At 54.8% G+C, this 17,318-nt stretch overlaps 1 protein-coding gene and 1 long non-coding RNA gene across 13 annotated transcripts in view; one reads left to right on the top strand and one right to left on the bottom strand.

The window, feature by feature from the left end:
• The window catches only part of SMARCA4 (SWI/SNF related BAF chromatin remodeling complex subunit ATPase 4), a 93,536-nt gene extending 82,395 nt beyond the window's left edge, over positions 1–11,141 (top strand). For 6 of the 8 annotated variants that reach the window (XM_077121783.1, XM_077121784.1, XM_077121777.1 and 3 more), the window contains 5 exons: positions 6,603–6,711; positions 7,013–7,114; positions 8,191–8,323; positions 8,457–8,599; positions 10,633–11,141. In XM_077121783.1, the coding sequence (XP_076977898.1) occupies positions 6,603–6,711; positions 7,013–7,114; positions 8,191–8,323; positions 8,457–8,599; positions 10,633–10,665 (520 nt within the window). In that variant the 3' untranslated portion in view covers positions 10,666–11,141. The remainder of the gene's footprint in view (positions 1–6,602; positions 6,712–7,012; positions 7,115–8,190; positions 8,324–8,456; positions 8,600–10,632) is intronic. The other 2 variants (XM_077121785.1, XM_077121782.1) reach the window with 1 other exon arrangement.
• On the bottom strand, positions 7,304–15,145 carry LOC143650692 (uncharacterized). 5 transcript variants are annotated; one of them, XR_013159638.1, is made up of 7 exons: positions 15,020–15,145; positions 14,413–14,858; positions 11,420–11,491; positions 10,924–11,098; positions 9,882–10,038; positions 9,148–9,372; positions 7,306–8,900 (listed from the first exon to the last, which is right to left on the bottom strand). It is a non-coding gene; the product is annotated as an uncharacterized LOC143650692 (long non-coding RNA). The 5 variants fall into 5 exon arrangements; XR_013159639.1 differs by having other exon boundaries at positions 7,307–8,900; positions 9,259–9,372; positions 15,020–15,143; XR_013159641.1 differs by having other exon boundaries at positions 7,304–9,372; positions 15,028–15,143.
• Positions 15,146–17,318: the final 2,173 nt, after the last annotated feature.

The raw sequence follows: 17,318 nt of genomic DNA, 5'->3' as shown, positions 1-17,318 counted from the left end.
TCCCTGCAGCCTCAGGAGAGACAGGCCCACCTGCAGCCCCCTTCCCTGCCCCACTGGGTGAGGAGCAACCCTGCAGTTCTGGGGGAAACCTGCCCGGTCTGTCGGGCATTTCAGCCAGCACAGGAAACCATTACAGAAACGTGAGAAAGTAGTAGAGGACAGGAGATCTAAAAGGGAATGTTGCACACGGCTAAAAACACAGTGGAAAGGCAGAAGAACTAATATGAGATCAGAAGACAAGGCCAAATAAATATGAAGTCACTAAAAACAGGTAAAACTTAGAATAAAGCCAGAGGGCAGCTGGATAAAAGAATAGAAAGACAAGTTGAGAGATGTCAGATCTTGGGGATAAACTAGTTTAAAAAGTTGGTTAACTGGGGTTAAAAATTAGCAACAAGGGAGAGAGAGCCTGGGTATGAGGGGTCAGGGAAGTGTGGAGGGAGGTCTGGGGTCCCTTTTCTTCTCCCAGTGTGGCCACTGTCGCCTCACCCCCCACCCCATTCCCACAGGACAGCCCCTTGGCCCGGGGTCAGCACCCTGTGACCCCTGCCCCTTCAAGAGGGGCCTGGAGGCAGCATGGAGCTGCTGGGCATGCAGGGGCTGCTGGGAATGATAGTGGGGACCAGGCCCAGGAAAGGAGGCCCTGGCCACTGTCCATCCATCTGTCCCCAGTGTTGGCCATGAGGCCCTGGGCCCTACATCACTCTTCTCCAAAGGTCTCACCTCTGTAACAAGGGCATTGAACTAAGTGGTTTTCCAACTTGGGTCATGCAGTGGGGTGTCCCCATTAAAAGTGCAATTTGGACTTCCCTGTTTAATGATATTAGACCTACACGTGGCCCTGGATGTGTCATGCCCAAATGTTGGCTCCTTACAAACTGCCAGCCTTGCCATCCTGCAGCAAGCCAGGAGCACGCACCCAGAATAGGACTGTTCCCACATTCTCTACTGGAAGAGTGTACCAGGGTTGCGGGCAGCTGGCTGGCAGACCACTTTCATTGGCAGCTCCTCACCTGACAGAATATTTTTCCATACTGCACAGCCCTGTGTCCAATACTGAGCTCTTAGATGTGTCAAAAGATAGAGCTTAGAAAATAATCCTGGACTGTACAAGTACCTCTTCATCTGTTTTATTTTTGGGGTGTCTTATGAGGTTTTGTTTCAGACAAATGTTCTGCTGCTAAGTCAGTTTGAAAATCCTGATGAGCCATTCATCACAGAGCACCTTGCCAGCTCAGGTCACTGATTTTGAGTCAAGAGAGAAGGCCCAGAATGAACTGGAAAGTTGAAAGAGGGTGTCATGGGAAGATCTTTTAGAACTGGGCCCTAGGAAGGAGAGTGGAGTAGGAAAGCGACTTCTTCCATCCTGAGATGACTAGGCAGATCAGGACAGCGTCCGTGCTTTGCCACTCTGATGAGGGGACAAGGCGGTTTGGCTTGGCGAGTGGGCTCTGTCTTGAGCCGCATCTCCAGTTGATTGCTTCTGCCTGCCTAAGCACCTTGTGGAGAAGCAGCCTGAGCCCGCCAGAGCAGAGGGACAGTGCTGTGCTCGACTGGCGATGCCTGCTATGGTCAGAGGAGGCGGCGAAGTCACCAGGAAGGATGTTTCCCTCCCTGATACCATTGCTCTTTCTGTGGCTTTCAGGACGCAACCTCCAGGCTCAGTAGACTTGGGCCCATAGAGCCTATTCATGTACAGCCTGTGAATTAAGAACGTTTTCACATTGTTAAATGGCTGAGCAAATGTGCTCGAAAAAAGACTATTTCATGGTGCAAAAATTCTGTGAACTTCACATCTCGGTGTTTATAAGATGACTCGGTGCATAGCCAGAGTGCATCCACTCCCGTATCATCTGTGTTGGCTCTCGCATGTGACCGTGGGTTTGAGCAGCTGCAACAGAGCCCATACGGCCTGCACAGCTGAGGATACACTGTCTGTTCACGGAAGCAGTTTGCCAGGCCACTATTCTGAGCAGCCCACGAGGGAGAGTGGACACGACCCCGTACTCGTGGCCTGCAGCCTGTAGCCGTCTCTTGCGCGCTGACGGCTGTGGCCTGCCCACTTGCTTGGGACCTTGGCGTCCTCTGACCCTCACTGTTTCCCTCCTTGAGTGGTGGTTTTGCTTTAAGGACAAACCCGATAACAGGCTGGAAGAGAGGATCAGGACTTGTGGCTTCTGTCAGGGAGACAAGTCAGACTCCTTCAGTCGGGTCAGGGTTCTTTTTTTCAGCTTGGCCGCCACAGAGGAGTCGTTACTGGCCCCCTGGACAGCCAGCCGCCCTGGCACCTCCTCCCCCCCTGCAGCCCGCAGTCCTGGCCTCAAGAGCACTGCTTCGCCAGCTCCTGGTGGGAGAGCCCAGGGCAGGGTTCTCGGGGGCTGCCATGGTCCCCTCCCAGCCGCAGACTGTCCCTGGGATTCAGCATGGAGAGGGGCGCCTTCCCCCAGGGAGGCTGCAGTGGTCTGGCAAATTACATGAGGGTCACCGCAGGCTCGGGGACTCCAGAGGGAAGGGCTTGTAGAGCCCATTGAGACCGTTCCCCTACGTGTGTCAGTCCATAAGAAACGACCGCTGGGCCCAACCCCTCGGGAGCAAGAGGGGGCCCCAGGCAAGGCCTTGGTCAGTCAGCCGCTGTGGTTCATCGTGCCTCATTCCAGAGGCGGGACGGGGCAAGGTAGAGGAAAACCCCTGCCCTGGGTGTTCATACCCAAGTGGCAGGAGAATCGTCATTGTTGTCACCAGCTACCATTTGCCAAACCAGTGAGAGTCTGGGCTGGGAGTGAGTGAGGGCTGTCAGTGAAGGCAGCTGATCCTGCTGCCTTAGGATTCTTCCGGATCCTTCTGTCCCGTCCCCAGTGCTGCTCGGGCTGGGTGCTTTTGGGCGGGACTCCAGAAATGGGTTTCCCAGTAGTTCTTGGGCTGCAGAAGCTTTCCTTCCAGTCAAGTCTCCTGAACACCCAGGACTGCCTTGGGGTGTGCATTGTACTTTCTCCGGGTATAAGGCTCTCAGGAGTTACTTCTCCAGAACTTTTCTGGAACAGGCTGGTAGGTAGATGCCCACTGAAACGGGGAGCAGCCAGCCCCCCAGTTAGAGAGGGACCCCAGTCAGATGCGGCTCATATCTCTGCTGTATGATATTCCCCCAAACCACCTTCATTTCTTCCTTCAGTCAACAAGTGTTTATTGAGCACCTGCTGTATACCAGGCTTTGCTCGAGGTGGCAGGGATGGAGGAGGGAATAAAGCAGGCACAGCATCTGCCCTCAAGGCTTATGTCCTGGATGGGGAGACAGAAGGTACAGCCCAGGAGGAGTATCGCTCGGGAGAAGTGCGTCAGGGGTGACCCCCTCTTAACATTGGATAACGAGAAGAGGTGAACCACACAGCCTCTGGAAGGAGATGGAATATCTTTGTGCTTTGGGATGGGCAGACATTTATTCCACAAGACAGGAAAAGCACAGTGTAAAAGGCAATACTGATAGCTTGGACCTCATTCAAAACTAAGAGCTATTCGTCACCAGGAAGCATTAGGAGAGTAAGAAGAGAAGCCATAGACTGGAGAAGGTGTTTACAATAAACTCGTCCAATGGAGGATGCTGCAGGGGGTGTAGGGAGTGGCCTGAGCAGGCGCAGCCTGAAAGGGTGTCGGGCCAGTGTGCCCATGGGCAAGTGCCCAGCTCCGTGACCCCTCGAGGAGTGGTGGCTGAGAGCACGGTGAACCTACGGTGGGGCTGTTGCTGAGGTCAGGTGGCAGGTCGCGGGGCCCCTGGCCTGCTGTCCCCTCATGGCAGGGAACAGGACCAGCTCGGTGTCTGCCTGCTGTGACCAGGTGGCTCCCGGGGGCACCGCAGACCCGAGGCCTGCACCTGGACGTCCAGGGCCCAGACGCCCATCGGTTGGAGATGCCCGCGAGGGCTCACCACACGTCCACAGAGCCCAGCTGCACCCCACGGGTTGGTGGGTCAGGGACCAGGGGAACAGTGGCCTCAGGGTGGGACAGGGACAGTCTCTGGAGACCCATGTCTTTGTTAGGTCTCAGTAATTCTTGTCTACGAAGAGGAATGAGGGAGACAGGTCAGGGTCGGGTGCTCTGAGGGGTAGGGTGGGGTGACCGCGAGGGACCAGAGGGGTGAATGTGAAGAGCTCGTGTGGGGTGCTGGCGCCCGATGGGCCGGGCAGCGGGTCCTGGAGGGCGTCAGGACCTGGCGTTTGGCTCGGGGGAGGTGGGAAGCTATGGCCTGTCCCCTAGCGTGGTCAGAGGGCTGTGGGGGTTGGGACATTTTTAAATTGTCCCCCAGTAGCCGGAACCACCTGCTCTCACAGCCTCTGGCACCAGAGAGGGGCTGTCAGGGTGGGTGGGGAGCTAGTTTTGCCTCCCAAGAGGGGCCCGTGACTCCCCACTCTGCTCCCCAAAACAAGTTATGACTAGCCCAGTGGGGGTGCGAAGTTTTACCCTAAAACAGCAGGAGCCAGCTCAGGGTGGGGGTCTTGCCCGCTGTCTGCACACCGCCCGCCAGCCCCAGCCTTCCTGCCGGGCTTTCGAGCGGAGAGCCCGGCCCCTCCTTTAATGGCAAAACAAATTCGGTGGCTCACAGCTGGCATTTCTGAAAAACGAAACCGATGGAAGGTGTCCGAGTGCCTGGTGAGGAGGCAGTCGCATCAGGAAGCTGCCCCTGTAGCTGAAGCTGTGCGTCGCTGCCCAGCTCTTTGCCGTCCTTGCTGAGAAAATCCAGTCAAGGGGAAAGCAGGTCAGCCTTGGGTTTGGGAGTGCAATCTGGGGCTGCCTGAGCATTAGGGCGGTGGTTTCCTGAAGCAGGAAAGGAAAGGGGAGGCCGCCTGCCTCTTCTCCCATCCCTCAGCTCTGCTTATCCTGGGTAGAACAGCAAGCACCTTTGGCTACACCTGCTGTTTTTCAGAGCATGGAGCCATCAATTCCAGCCGGTCTGTGAGGAAATGGGGAAGTGGCGTGTCCCAGGCACCCGCCAGGCGTCCCACAAAAGCCACGGGCCCTGGGTTAGGGTGGGGAGGGCTGGCTCGGCGGACAGAGGCCTGCGGCGGGCTGTGTCAGGGCCAGACATGCTGAACCTCTCGCCTGTTTCCTTGTGGGAACACTTGGGGTGACAAGTGCCTGCTGCAGAGTGCTCGGAAGAGAACTGTGTGTAAAGAGCTCTTGGCTCGATGCCCGATCCAGAGCAACGGGTGAGCAGTGAGCGCGGGGAAGGGCCAGGGAGGTGCAGGCACAGGTTTAGAGCCCCCGTCTCCGTCCCCGAGGTGGGTGCGTCTCAGCCGGCTCCGTGTGCAGGATGGGGAGAAGGTGCTGGACTTGGTGAGACACCAACACAAGGCCAGGGCCACTGCCCCCAGCCACACACAGTGACTCACAGGCCTGGCCAGGTTGGAGCGAGACCCACGAGGCCGTCACATCACCGTGGCATCTCCCAGAACAGTAAACAAAGATGAGGGTTGGGTGCCCCCTCAGCCCTTGGACAACAGCGTGGCTGGGTGAACCGGCACCACTCTGTGCTTTGAGAATTTTCTTGAAAAGCAAAGGTGAGAAACTGTCGACCTCAGCCAAGGTCTCCGAGAAGCACGGCTCCGCTTCTGCCGAGGAGCACAGAGGAGGCTGTGGCCAGCCGGTCTGCATTGCTGCCGTCTCCAGGGCCTGGGGACGTATGAAAGCCACGGCCTGCAGTGTTGCCTGAGTCACCGAGGAGCCGCAGGAGCCAGGCACCACATCCCACGTTTGCAGTGGGACCCAGACAAAACCACAGCTGGAGCACAGCAGCCCGGCTAGAGTGCGACATGTGGCCCCCTGGCCCCCCTCCCAGGCTAGACCCCACTGAGGGGGCCAGCCAGGGTGCCCACTTCTTTGAGATAGAATCCCAGTTCTCGAGGGTGTTGGAGCAGATGAAATTGCTGCTGAGATCTGCTCCCTCAGCCCGTCCACATGGCCATCTTTCTGCCCCGGAATCACCCTGCTCGCGCCAGGCTCAAAGATGGCCGTGGTGCCTTGGCCCAGGGAACGGGTTTCCCCACCAGCAGCGCCCGGAAGATGAGCACAGAGGGCACATCTGATTCTCGTGGGTCCCAGCGCTCTCTGCTGCTTTGCAGAAATCAAGCACATCCTCTGTGGAGAGGGCTGGAAAGCAGCCCCTGTCTCTTCCTCTAGCGTCTTGCCAGGGGCACCTTCTCAGGTCTCTGCCAGATTCTCTCAAGTTCACCACCTCCTTATGCCACGTGCTTGGGAGACGGGGGTCACAGCTCCAGAAATGCTTCCATTTTAGGTTCCCAAATTCACGTCTCTATCAGCATGGCCACTTGGCACTGGGCTGGTTAGGTGGTGAGGTCGTGCCCCTTCTGGGGCTGGGCACGGGGATGCCACCTGCTCTCCGCTTGGGTCCGGGGCCCTGGCCTCGGCCATAGTGTGCAGCTGTCTCTCAGGAATGTTCTGAAAGTCACAAGATAGCAGCAACATGGGAAGTGACTCCAGTGTCTGCTGTGCATTTCTCACCTTTTCTGCCTCCGAACTGTGGGGGGTGGCTGGAGGGGGCTGCTGGGCGGGGGCCGGGCCCACGAGTGACGCTGCCATGGCCTGCCTTGCAGTAGCAGTGGACGCCAGCTCAGCGAGGTCTTCATCCAGCTGCCGTCCCGCAAGGAGCTGCCCGAGTACTACGAGCTCATCCGCAAGCCCGTGGACTTCAAGAAGATCAAGGTAGCCCTGGCCGGGGTGGGCTTCAGGGCGCTGGGGGTGCCGGCAGTGCAAGTGGACACCCCCAGCCCAGAGCCCTGGGCCACCAGGCTGGGGGCCTCATCATGGGCTTTTGGGAAAGCTCCTGGAAGATCCCCCCAGGGGGGCGGGGGCGTGGGCAGGGCGGCAGGGCTCCTCTGAGGTCACCCCCCTGGCCTCAGGCCTCAGATGTGCGGCTCAGCCGGGTACCCGTCAGGCTGTGGGACTAGGGGTGGGTGGGCTGCAGGGCCGGGCCCCCAGGTAAGGCTGCCCCCCCTCGCCACAGGAGCGCATCCGCAACCACAAGTACCGCAGCCTCAACGACCTGGAGAAGGACGTCATGCTGCTGTGCCAGAACGCCCAGACCTTCAACCTGGAGGGCTCCCTGGTGAGGGCATGCCCGCCGCGGGGAGGGGGAGCCCACTCCCGGCCTGGGCACCACAGCTGCGCGCCTTCGGTGCCCTGGAGTCAGGGGGATTGCAGAAAATCTCCCCCGAACTCAGAAGCAGTCAATGCTCATTTACCCCTAACAAGCTGCAAATGGAGACAAGGCAGGTAGAAGGCCTGGGAGCGGTTCAGCATGGGCTGGGGTTCTATTTTCAGTTTGCCGGGAGGTGTTCTTGAGAGGAATGCAGTGGCACCATCCTCTCCCCTGTCTGGGTTTGCTAAAGCTGCCAGAATGCAACACACCAGCAACAGGTTGGCTTTTACAACAGGATTTATTAACTCACAAGCTTACAGTTCTGAGGCTGTGAAAATGTCCACGTCACGGCTCCTGCAGTGCGCCCCCCCGGGACCCCGAGGACCGGCTGCGGGCACCCTCAGCCCCGACCCACGCCAGGCACACGGCGTGTCTGCCCACCTCCCCCTTCTTTTCTCTCCTGGTTTCTTGGCTTCTGGCTTCTGGCTTCAGTGGCTTCTTCTCTGAGCCGCTACATGTCTTTCTCTGAGCTCCTGTCTCTCTGAGCTTCTGTGTGTCCTTGCTTCCATTTCTCTGGCTTTTCTCTTTGAGCTTCTGCATGTTTCTCTTCTAAAGGACTACAGTAAGAGGATTCACCCCCACCTGGGGCAGTCTCAGCTGAAATAACCATGCCAGAAGGCCCCACCCCCAGCAGGCTGTGCCCACAGGGATGGGTCAGCCTTAAAAACAGGCTCTCCTGGGTTCTGTTCGGCCTCAGACCACACCCTCCCCACCTGCCCTCCACTTAGCAGAGTTTTCTTGGGTGTGTTCAGGGAAAAGGTGTCCTGGGCAGATTGGTTTGGGGAGCACGCTGGGCGAGACAGTGCACTTGCTTTTCTGACACGACACTCCCGTCCTCAGAGCTCCAAGCGCTGGTGTGCACCCCCACCCTTCCGGGCCGGGAGGAGCGCTCCACCGGCCCTGGGCAAATGCCCTGCACCTGGAAGGCCCGCGCCTGGGGCCCCTGCGCACTGCGGCCCCTCAAGCCCCCACTCTCCCCCCAGATCTACGAGGACTCCATCGTGCTGCAGTCGGTCTTCACCAGCGTGCGGCAGAAGATCGAAAAGGAGGACGACAGCGAGGGCGAGGACAGCGAGGACGAGGACGAGGGCGAGGACGAGGGCTCCGAGTCTGAGGGTGAGTACTGGGGCCGTGCGGGGGGGCTGACAGGGCCAGGGGCATGGGGCCCCGCATGTGGGCCCAAGGACCAGAGCCCCCCCGCCCGCTCATGGGCGCCGAGACCTGACGTTTCCCTCTCGCCCCACCCCAGCACGCTCGGTCAAAGTGAAGATCAAGCTCGGCCGGAAGGAGAAGGCTCAGGACCGGCTGAAGGGGGGTCGGCGGCGGCCGAGCCGGGGGTCCCGGGCCAAGCCGGTGGTGAGCGACGACGACAGCGAGGAGGAGCAGGAGGAGGTGAGGCGCCGGGATCTCGGGTACTCTGTGCCCAACTAGGCTGCAGGAGATGAGGCCCTGGGGGGTGGGGCAGGTGCCAGATCCCGGCTCTGATGGGACATAGAGGACCCTGAGGTGCAGAGGGTTTGCCCCGGGTCCCACCCCAGCCCGTGGTGCAGCCAGCACACAAGCCAGCCCCGAGACTCCAGGATACCCCTTAGCACCAGTGGGCATCTGGGGCTGAGGCCGTCCCCCTCCTGCTGAGCTTGTGGGATGCACAGGACCCCGGGGTCTTCCTTGTGGGCAGGATGGAGCCAGGTCCCTGGTGAGGGCCGGGGCAGAGGTGCCGGCTTCAGTGAGGCCCCCACAGAGGCTGGCCCAGCCCCCTGCCCGGGCCCATCCATGTCCCTCACTCTCTGGCCTGCCTTGGGCAGGAGGATTTTGTCACACCACCAGTGGGTCACAACACAAAGTAAATCAAGGCATGGGGCTGCCGCCATGTGCTGGCTGGCCAGGCCTCATGCTGCAGCCCCACGCGCTGTGTCCAGCTGGCCCGGGGAGCCGCTCACCTGCTGTGTGGCTCCGAGCCCACGCGGTGGCTGTGCACCTCCCTGGGATTACTGCCCAGGACCTTCACCCTCCGCCTCTGGCCCCGAGACCTTCCTGGGCCGTTCACTCACTTCTTGGGCCTCAGCTTCCTTTTCTGCAAAGCAGGGCGGCGTGTGGGTGATGGGAAACCCAGCAGGACCTGGCTCCTGGCAAAACTCCGCTGTTTTTTGGTAGCTGTTTTGTGTCTTATAGCCATTTGCAACAGCAAACAAAAAGACAAAAAAGTGACAGTCTCAAACTAAATCCAACACAAGATAAGTTGTGTGTGCACATCTGGGGGCGGGCATCCCTGAGCGCAGGAAGGGGAGACCCCTGCGTCTGGTTGCAATGGCCCCCTCTCCACCCAGCCCAGTCCAGCAGGCTGGCCCCCGACGAGCTGTTACGGCATTTACATGGGAGAGGGAAGAAGTGCACCCAGCAAGGAGGGGCTGGGAGCCTGGCCAGACATCCCAGCCAACCTATGGTGTGACTGGGCCTCGGTTCAGGGCCACAGAGAAAAGCAAATAGCAGGGGACACGGAGGGCAGGGCCGAGCATGCGTCCTGACCCCAGGAAGCCCTCAGTGGGGGCGGGGGGGACCCAAGGTCAGTCCTGGAGGGAAGTGGAATTGCGTCACTGCTGGGACAGCAGGTGAGGCCAACAGCCGCCTCCCTTCCCTGCCCCCCAACCTCTTAGCCCCGTGCTCCTCAGCTCACCTGGGGAAAGAGGCTCTTTTGCCTGGGTCTGTTCCACCTAAAAGCCACGTTTTCTGTGGTCCTAACCGAATGTGGTCATCGTTCCTTCTGGGTCTTAACCAGCCCTCTGAGCTGTGCCCTGTTTTACCCTGAGACTCTCTTCCAAGGGCTTTCCTGCCTGGAGGATTGGAGAAAAGGTTCTATCAGGGGAGGCCCAGGTCACCGCTCTGTTTCCACCAGAACCCCTAAAATACCCCAGCCCTTCAAACCAGCAGCAGGGAGGGCGACAGAAAGTGCCAGAGATGACCTCACAGAATTCTGCATCTTTTAGTAATATCAGTGAATCGACAGGAGAACTTCATTCCCCAGAGCTTGAGTTGGAGCTGGAAGGAGTGAGGAAACAGTATCTATATGTCCCATTTCCTTTGAGTTTCTAGAAAGAACTTGAACTTTTGAGAGGCAGGGTGAGCTAGACCTTTCCAAAAACCCTTCCACCACAGAAACCCAAATGCTGGATAAAAGAGAAAAACATCATTAAATGTACTGCCGAGAGTGTGTGAAAAGGAAAATTCCCACGTCCCCACCCATGACCCCCAAATAGGAAGGGAGCAAAGAAAGAAGGTGCAGGGACCCGGCTGGGCAGTGCCTTCCCTTCAGAAGAGGCACAACCTGCGGGAGCTGGTCAGAACTGCTCACTGCCAGGGAGCCCCCATGGGTGCCACAGCACGGCGGGGTGTCCTGACTCACCCCTCTCTCCTCCCTCCCCTTCCAGGACCGCTCAGGAAGCGGCAGTGAGGAAGACTGAAGTCCACATTCCACGGCCTCGCCCACTAGCCCTCGCCCCTGCGCCCAGACGGCGCAGCCCTTAGCAGTAACGGGTAGCAGCAGATGTAGTTTCAGACTCTTGGTAAAACTGTATAAACCGAAATCTTCCATATTTATACGGCAGAGAAGATGTAGGACTGTTCGTGTCTGGCCCTGTCCTGGCATCAGTAGCGTTTGTAACAGCATTAACCATTTAAAAAAGAAAAAAAAAAACTATGAATTGGGGAACACGCGGTACCGGTTTTTTTTTCCTCCCCCGGCAGTCCTGTGGCCACCGCAGTTTGGAATCACTGTAGTTTTAAGCTGTGGATGCATGTTCGTAGCCGTCCACTCCTCGTACTGTATTTCTTCGGACAGGTCAGATGCGCTGGGGCCCGGGGCTGCACAGGCCCAGCGGGGGTATGTCAGTGTCACTGGATGTCAAACAGTAATAAATTAAACCAACGACAGAACTCACAGCCTGGCCTCCTGTGGACTCACTCGTCTCCCGGTGCAGCCGTGGCCACCCCCTGCAGCGGGAGCAGAAAGGGGGTACAAGGCCACATGGGACTGCTCCCCCACCGTCCAGCCATCCACAGAGGCCCAGGCACACGGGCGGGTCCCAGCCCTCTGTGCCCCCGGGAGCCTGTAGTTGGGGGGTGCGGGGATGGCTCCCAAGGCCAGAGCTTACCCTCTGGGCTGTTTCTGAGGTGGATTAGAAACCCTATCTGATGAGTTATTGTTGCCACACTCACCTTTAATTCTTTAACCGTTATGCCTTTTGTCATCGCTGCATTGACGTAGTCTTCCAAATCAATACCCAGACCCTGTCAGAGAGATTCTTTTATTTATTTCAGTTTTTCTAATTAATGTTTTTATTGAGGTATCTTTATGCACATGCAGTCCGTACGTGGTGTACAGTCCATGGCTCACAATATCATCACATAGTTATGTGCTTATTACCGTGATCATTTTTTAGAACATTTGCATCACTCCAGAAAGAGAAAAACTCATGCATACCACACCCATTACCCATCCCTCTCATTGACCACTAGTATGTCAATCTACCCAGTTTATTTTACTCCTTATCCCCCCTGTTATTTATTAATTTTTTATCCATATGTTTTTACTCATCTATCCATACCTTGGACAAAATGAGCATCAGACCCAAGGTTTTCACAATCACACAGTCGGATTGTGACAGCTGTATCGTTCTGTAATTGTTTTCAAGAAACGAGACTACTGGAGCACAGTTCAATGGTTTCAGGTACTTCCCTCCAGCCACTCCAATATACTATAAACTAAAAAGGGATATCTGTATAATGCATAAGAATAATCTCCAGATAAACTCTTGACTCTGTTTGAAATCTCTTATCCACTGACACTTTATTTTGTCTCGTTTCTCTCTTCCTCTTTTTGGTCAAGAAGGCTTTCTTAATCCCTTGATGCCAGATCCCAGCTCATCCCAGGAGTCATATAGAGGGGAGGGCAGTGAGTTCACCTGCTGGATTGGCTTAAAAGAGAGAGGCCGTATCTGAGCAACAAACGAGGTTCTCTGGGGCTGACTCTTAGGCATAATTATCAGTCGACTTTGCTTCTCCTTTACAGGAATAAGTCCCATAGGGTCAAGCCCCACTGTGGAAGGCTCAGCCAATTTTGGTTGTCCCCTCACTGCTTGTGAGAATATCAGGAATTCTCCAATTGGGGAAGTTGAATCTTTCCTCCCTTCTCCTCAGTTCCGCAAGGAGACTTTGCAAATACTTCTTTACTGACTGGCCATATTATTCTGGGATGTGTCAGGGCATCACTCCAACCTGTACACACCAACAAGATCTCAAGCCCTCTTCAAGATTCCGTGGAATTATGGTGTTCAACTAAACTGACCATACAAATTCGATTAGATAATGCGCTAGCCAAAATATAAATTTTGCACCAAATAAACATCTCTCCCTTTGGTCTCACGTAGAAGTTGAAGTTTTAAAATATGGACATATCATCCTTTATCTTGTATTCTGATTTACCTTAGTCTTATCCAGATCAGCTTCATTCATATCAGTAGTCAAAGGCTGATCCCTTTTTCAACTTTTTAAACAGTTCCTGTATGGGGTACTGCTGACTTTCATAGTTTAGAGTTCTAAATCTGAGTCTCCTGGACACAGGGGGCCTCCTGTGGACCCCTGAGTGGGTACCAGTCCCCAAGGACTCGGGGAGCCTCCCCAGTCTGGGTTCCATTCAGTGTAGCCTCGAGCAGGTGCCTCGACATCTCTGAACCCATGTGTGGCATCTGTGAAAAGGGAACGGGGCCCTCACCCCTCAAGCTTGTCGGGAGAGATCAGGGAAAAGGCACCGGCCAGTAGGGCAGAGAGGGAGGGGAAGGCGCACCCCAGGGGAACAGGGGCTGAATGCAAAGCCTGGGGGTAGGGAGCTCCCTCCAGCAGCCCTCACTGGCGGAGGCCCTGGTTCACGGCCAGTGTCCACACCAGGACCTCAGGCAAAGGATGAGGTGGGAGAGCCTCTTGTCATGGTAGGAAATGCCCAGGGAAGGAAGTGGAGGCCACCCTGAGCTTGTTCTGGTTTCTCCCGGGGAGCCCAGGGAGGTGCTGAGACCTGCCTGAGGTCACGCAACCTGGAAGTGGCAGGGGTGGGATTTGAACATGACCACCCAAGGTGGGAGGAAGGCTAGTAGGCCTGAAGAGAGCACCAGTTCCACAATTAGCTATGTGGCCTTGCTTTGCTCCTCTCTCCCTCAGTTTCCCCATCTGAAAACCAGGGAGAAACCCTGAAGGGAGGCAGTGAGCTCACAGCCATTTCCTGCATCTTTTTTGGCTCCCCCATGCCTGTCCCTCTTTCTTTCACAGCAACAGCACCCAGGACTTAAGCTGGACACCCATAGTATAGGCTGCATTACCCAGCTTCCCCTCCCTCCTCAATATGGTCTTAGGGCTAAGTTCTGACAAATGGGCACATAAGAGAAAGGGGTGTGTCAGCTGCTAAGGAGAGTCTCTAAAGGCTAAAGGGTGTATGCGTTGTCCTTCTCCTCCTCCTTGCCTGCTGCTGGCTGGAATGTGGATGCGACAGATGGAGCCTCAGCAGCCATCTTGGACCATGAGGTCTGGGAGGGTAAGTCCCTCCCTAGAGTGGGTGTTGGGCGATCAGGACAGTGGTGTGGGACACATCTCTTTCTCCATGGAGACAAGGGGGGTCTCTACACACCACAGGTGAGCAAGGCCTTAAGGCTGGGGCAGCTGGTGGTCCTGGGATGCTGCCCGGCTTGGGAGGGGGCCCAGCCGGGAAGAGTGTGGAATATGCTGTCTGACCAGTGGCCCCCAAACCATCTCCTGTTCTACACACTGTCATCTGATTCTCCTTCCCTTGAGTCTGGGTGGGCTTGGGGCTCACCAGTGACCTCAGAGGACAGTGGGAGTGACCCAGCGGAAGTTTGCGGCTTGCATCTTGGTCACTTGATCCCTTGATCCCAAAACCACCAGCTGCCCAAGGCCGCCGGGCTCTGGGGAAACCCCAAATGGGCCCATATGGAGATGCCATACCTTGTGAAGAGAGGGCGTGGCTGGCCCATCCCCGGCAGCTCCGGGTCCTGCTGCCCAGCGCCAACCACCAGCTGACCACACCCGTGCAGGACACGCCAAACCAGAGAAGCCGGCTGAGCCCTTCCCGGAGTCCCGTCCCTTGAAACCAGAAGCAAGCGCTGATAAAACAATCGCCACCGAGCCCAAAGCCACTGACTCACCTTCCATTTAGGCAGTGACAGTGAGTGGAGCATCGTGTAACAATTTTTGAAAGGACATGACTCCAATTGAGCTACCACAGGAAGGCCTTCTGGACTTTATCAAGGGCAGAGAAGCACGAACAGGGCATCCAGCATCCTTGGCATGCCCAGACATTTGCACTAGACCGTGTCTCTGCCACACACACACACACACACACACACACACACACACACACACACACACACACACACACACACACACTCAGAGAGAGGCTTATCAGGGCGCACCCCAAACACACTACATCCGGAACAGCTGTGACCCATGGCGTGGGGCAGGACAGAAGCGTCCCTAAGCTGGTGAGCTCCTGGACACGCGTCCCTTTTCCAAGCCCCTTCCTGATTCCCAGCCGATGTCTTAAGTTGATGGAGTCTCTTTCAAGTGAATGCCACAGTCTCAGAGGTTTCTCCTGCAACGAGACAAATCATATTTACGCAGCGGCCAACGCCCAGCTCAGCACATCCTGCCACGCCGCATGCTACCTCTGCAGCCCCGCCTTGCACCCTCCCGCCCCCCAGCACCCTGTCCATCCCAGCTCCCCGCATCCCCCCTCCCGGGGCTCCCTTTAACCTGTATACCCGGGTGGGCAGCTCCTCCCTGCCCCTGACCCCCCCAGCAGCTGTCTTTCCGCAGGTTCCAAAACTCCTGCAGTTCCTGAGAGCGCAGGAGTCTCTGACCGCGTGGCAGCCGCCTCTTTCCCTCCCGCTGGACGCCTCACCTGGCAAACTCTCCCTCTTCCCCCCACCCCCCCACCGCGTCTGCTCCTTCTCCCCCTGCCCTGATAATCCAGGAGAGGAACCCCCCACCCCAGCGAAGGGAGTGCTAAAAAAAAAAAAAAAGATTGGTCTTAAAAACCCATTTCCATGACAACCAGGAAGGCAGCTTGATAAATAACCAACAGGAAACGGGGCTTGGTGGAAACTGAAAGCGAAATGCTAGTGGGTTTGCTGAATGCATGATCACTTTCGGGAACCCACAGAGGAGAGGCTCCCTTTGCATACTATTTATCCTCAGGGGCCCCACGGAGGGACTGCCAAGCAGAAACGCTAATGTGTCAAAAGGAGAAAGGAAGGAACAAAAAGGTTTAATCCTGGTAACGATCGAGGAAATGCAAAATTAAAAGCAATGATGAAATAGTTGGTGTTCCATCTCTGATTTGGCTTGGTACATTGGGAAAGCTTTGTTCAACGAGCAGACACCCAGCTAGCTAGACAGGCTGCAGGCTTCGCAGCCCTGGGACTGGACATGGATAGATTGTTCTAGAGCTTGACGAAGTGCCTTAAAAATGTATTTCCCTTTTTCTTAGGAAGTTTATCTTAATAGTTCACTAGTGCTGCAAAGATAGGTGGGATGGGAGCTCCTCAAAATTAAACACTTTTGTGCATCAAAGAACTTCATCAAGAAAGTAGAAAGATGGCCTACACAATGGGAGACAATATTTGGAAATGATATATCAGGTAAAGGTCTAGTATCCAGAATTTATAAAGAGATTGTTCAACTCAACAACAAAAAGACAGCCAACCCAATTACAAAATGGGAAAAAGACTTGAACAGACACCTGCCAGAAGAGGAAATACAAATGGCCAAAAGGCACATGAAGAGATGCTCAGTGTCCCTGGCCATTAGAGAAATGCAAATCAAAACCACAATGAGATATCATCTCACACCCACCAGAATGGCCATTATCAACAAAACAGAAAATGACAAGTGCTGGAGAGGATGCGGAGAAAGAGGCACACTTATCCACTGTTGGTGGGAATGTCAAAGGGTGCAACCACTGTGGAAGGCAGTTTGGCGGTTCCTCAAAAAGCTGAATATAGAATTGCCATACGACCCAGCAATACCATTGCTAGGTATCTACTCAAAGGACTTAAGGGCAAAGACACAAACGGACATTTGCACACCAATGTTTATAGCAGCGTTATTTACAATTGCAAAGAAATGGAAACAGCCAAAATCTCCATCAACAGAAGAGTGGCTAAACAAACTGTGGTATATACATACGATGGAATATTATGCAGCTTTAAGACAAGATAAACTTATGAACCATGTAATAACATGGATGGACCTAGAGAATATTATGCTGAGTGAATCCAGCCAAAAACTAAAGGACAAATACTGTATGGTCCCACTGATGTGAACGGACATTTGAGAATAAACTTGAAATATGTCATTGGTAACAGAGTTCAGCAGGAGTTAGAAACAGGGTAAGACAATGGGTAATTGAAGCTGAAGGGATACAGACTGTGCAACAGGACTAGATACAAAAACTCAAAAATGGACAGCACAATAATACCTAATTGTAAAGTAATCATGTTAAAACACTGAATGAAGCTGCATCTGAGCTATAGGGGTTTTTTTTATTACTATTATTATTACTTTTATTTCTTTTCTCTATATTAACATTCTATATCTTTTTCTGTTGTGTTGCTAGTTCTTCTAAACCGATGCAAATGTACTAAGAAACGATGATCATGCCTCTATGTGATGATGTTAAGAATTACTGATTGCATATGTAGAATGGTATGATTTCTAAATGTTGGGTTAATTTCTTTTTTTCCGTTAATTAATAAAAAATAAATAAATAAAAAAATTTTTTAAAAAAGTAAATGGTAGAAAAAAAAAGATAGGTGGGGAAGATGTGCACTTCACTGTTTTTTAGTGGAAGTGAAATTGCACAAAAGGGAGGGGCGGCCCCTGCTAAGTTTCATCCAGGAAGCATCAGCTCATTGGGTGTGAGAAAGGGCCTTCTATTCACAACAGGGGGAAGAGGAGCTACGCGCTGGCATGTGTCCATGAAATCTGAGCAAGTTAAGTTAGTCCAGTTAGTTGTGTTACGCTAATGTCAATTTTCCTGTTTCAGTGGTTT

Source organism: Tamandua tetradactyla, chromosome 11 (assembly GCF_023851605.1).
Source record: "Tamandua tetradactyla isolate mTamTet1 chromosome 11, mTamTet1.pri, whole genome shotgun sequence".
NCBI classification, from domain to species: domain Eukaryota; kingdom Metazoa; phylum Chordata; class Mammalia; order Pilosa; family Myrmecophagidae; genus Tamandua; species Tamandua tetradactyla.
Note: the sequence above shows the minus strand (reverse complement) of the source record. Positions and strands in the feature narration are given on the sequence as shown.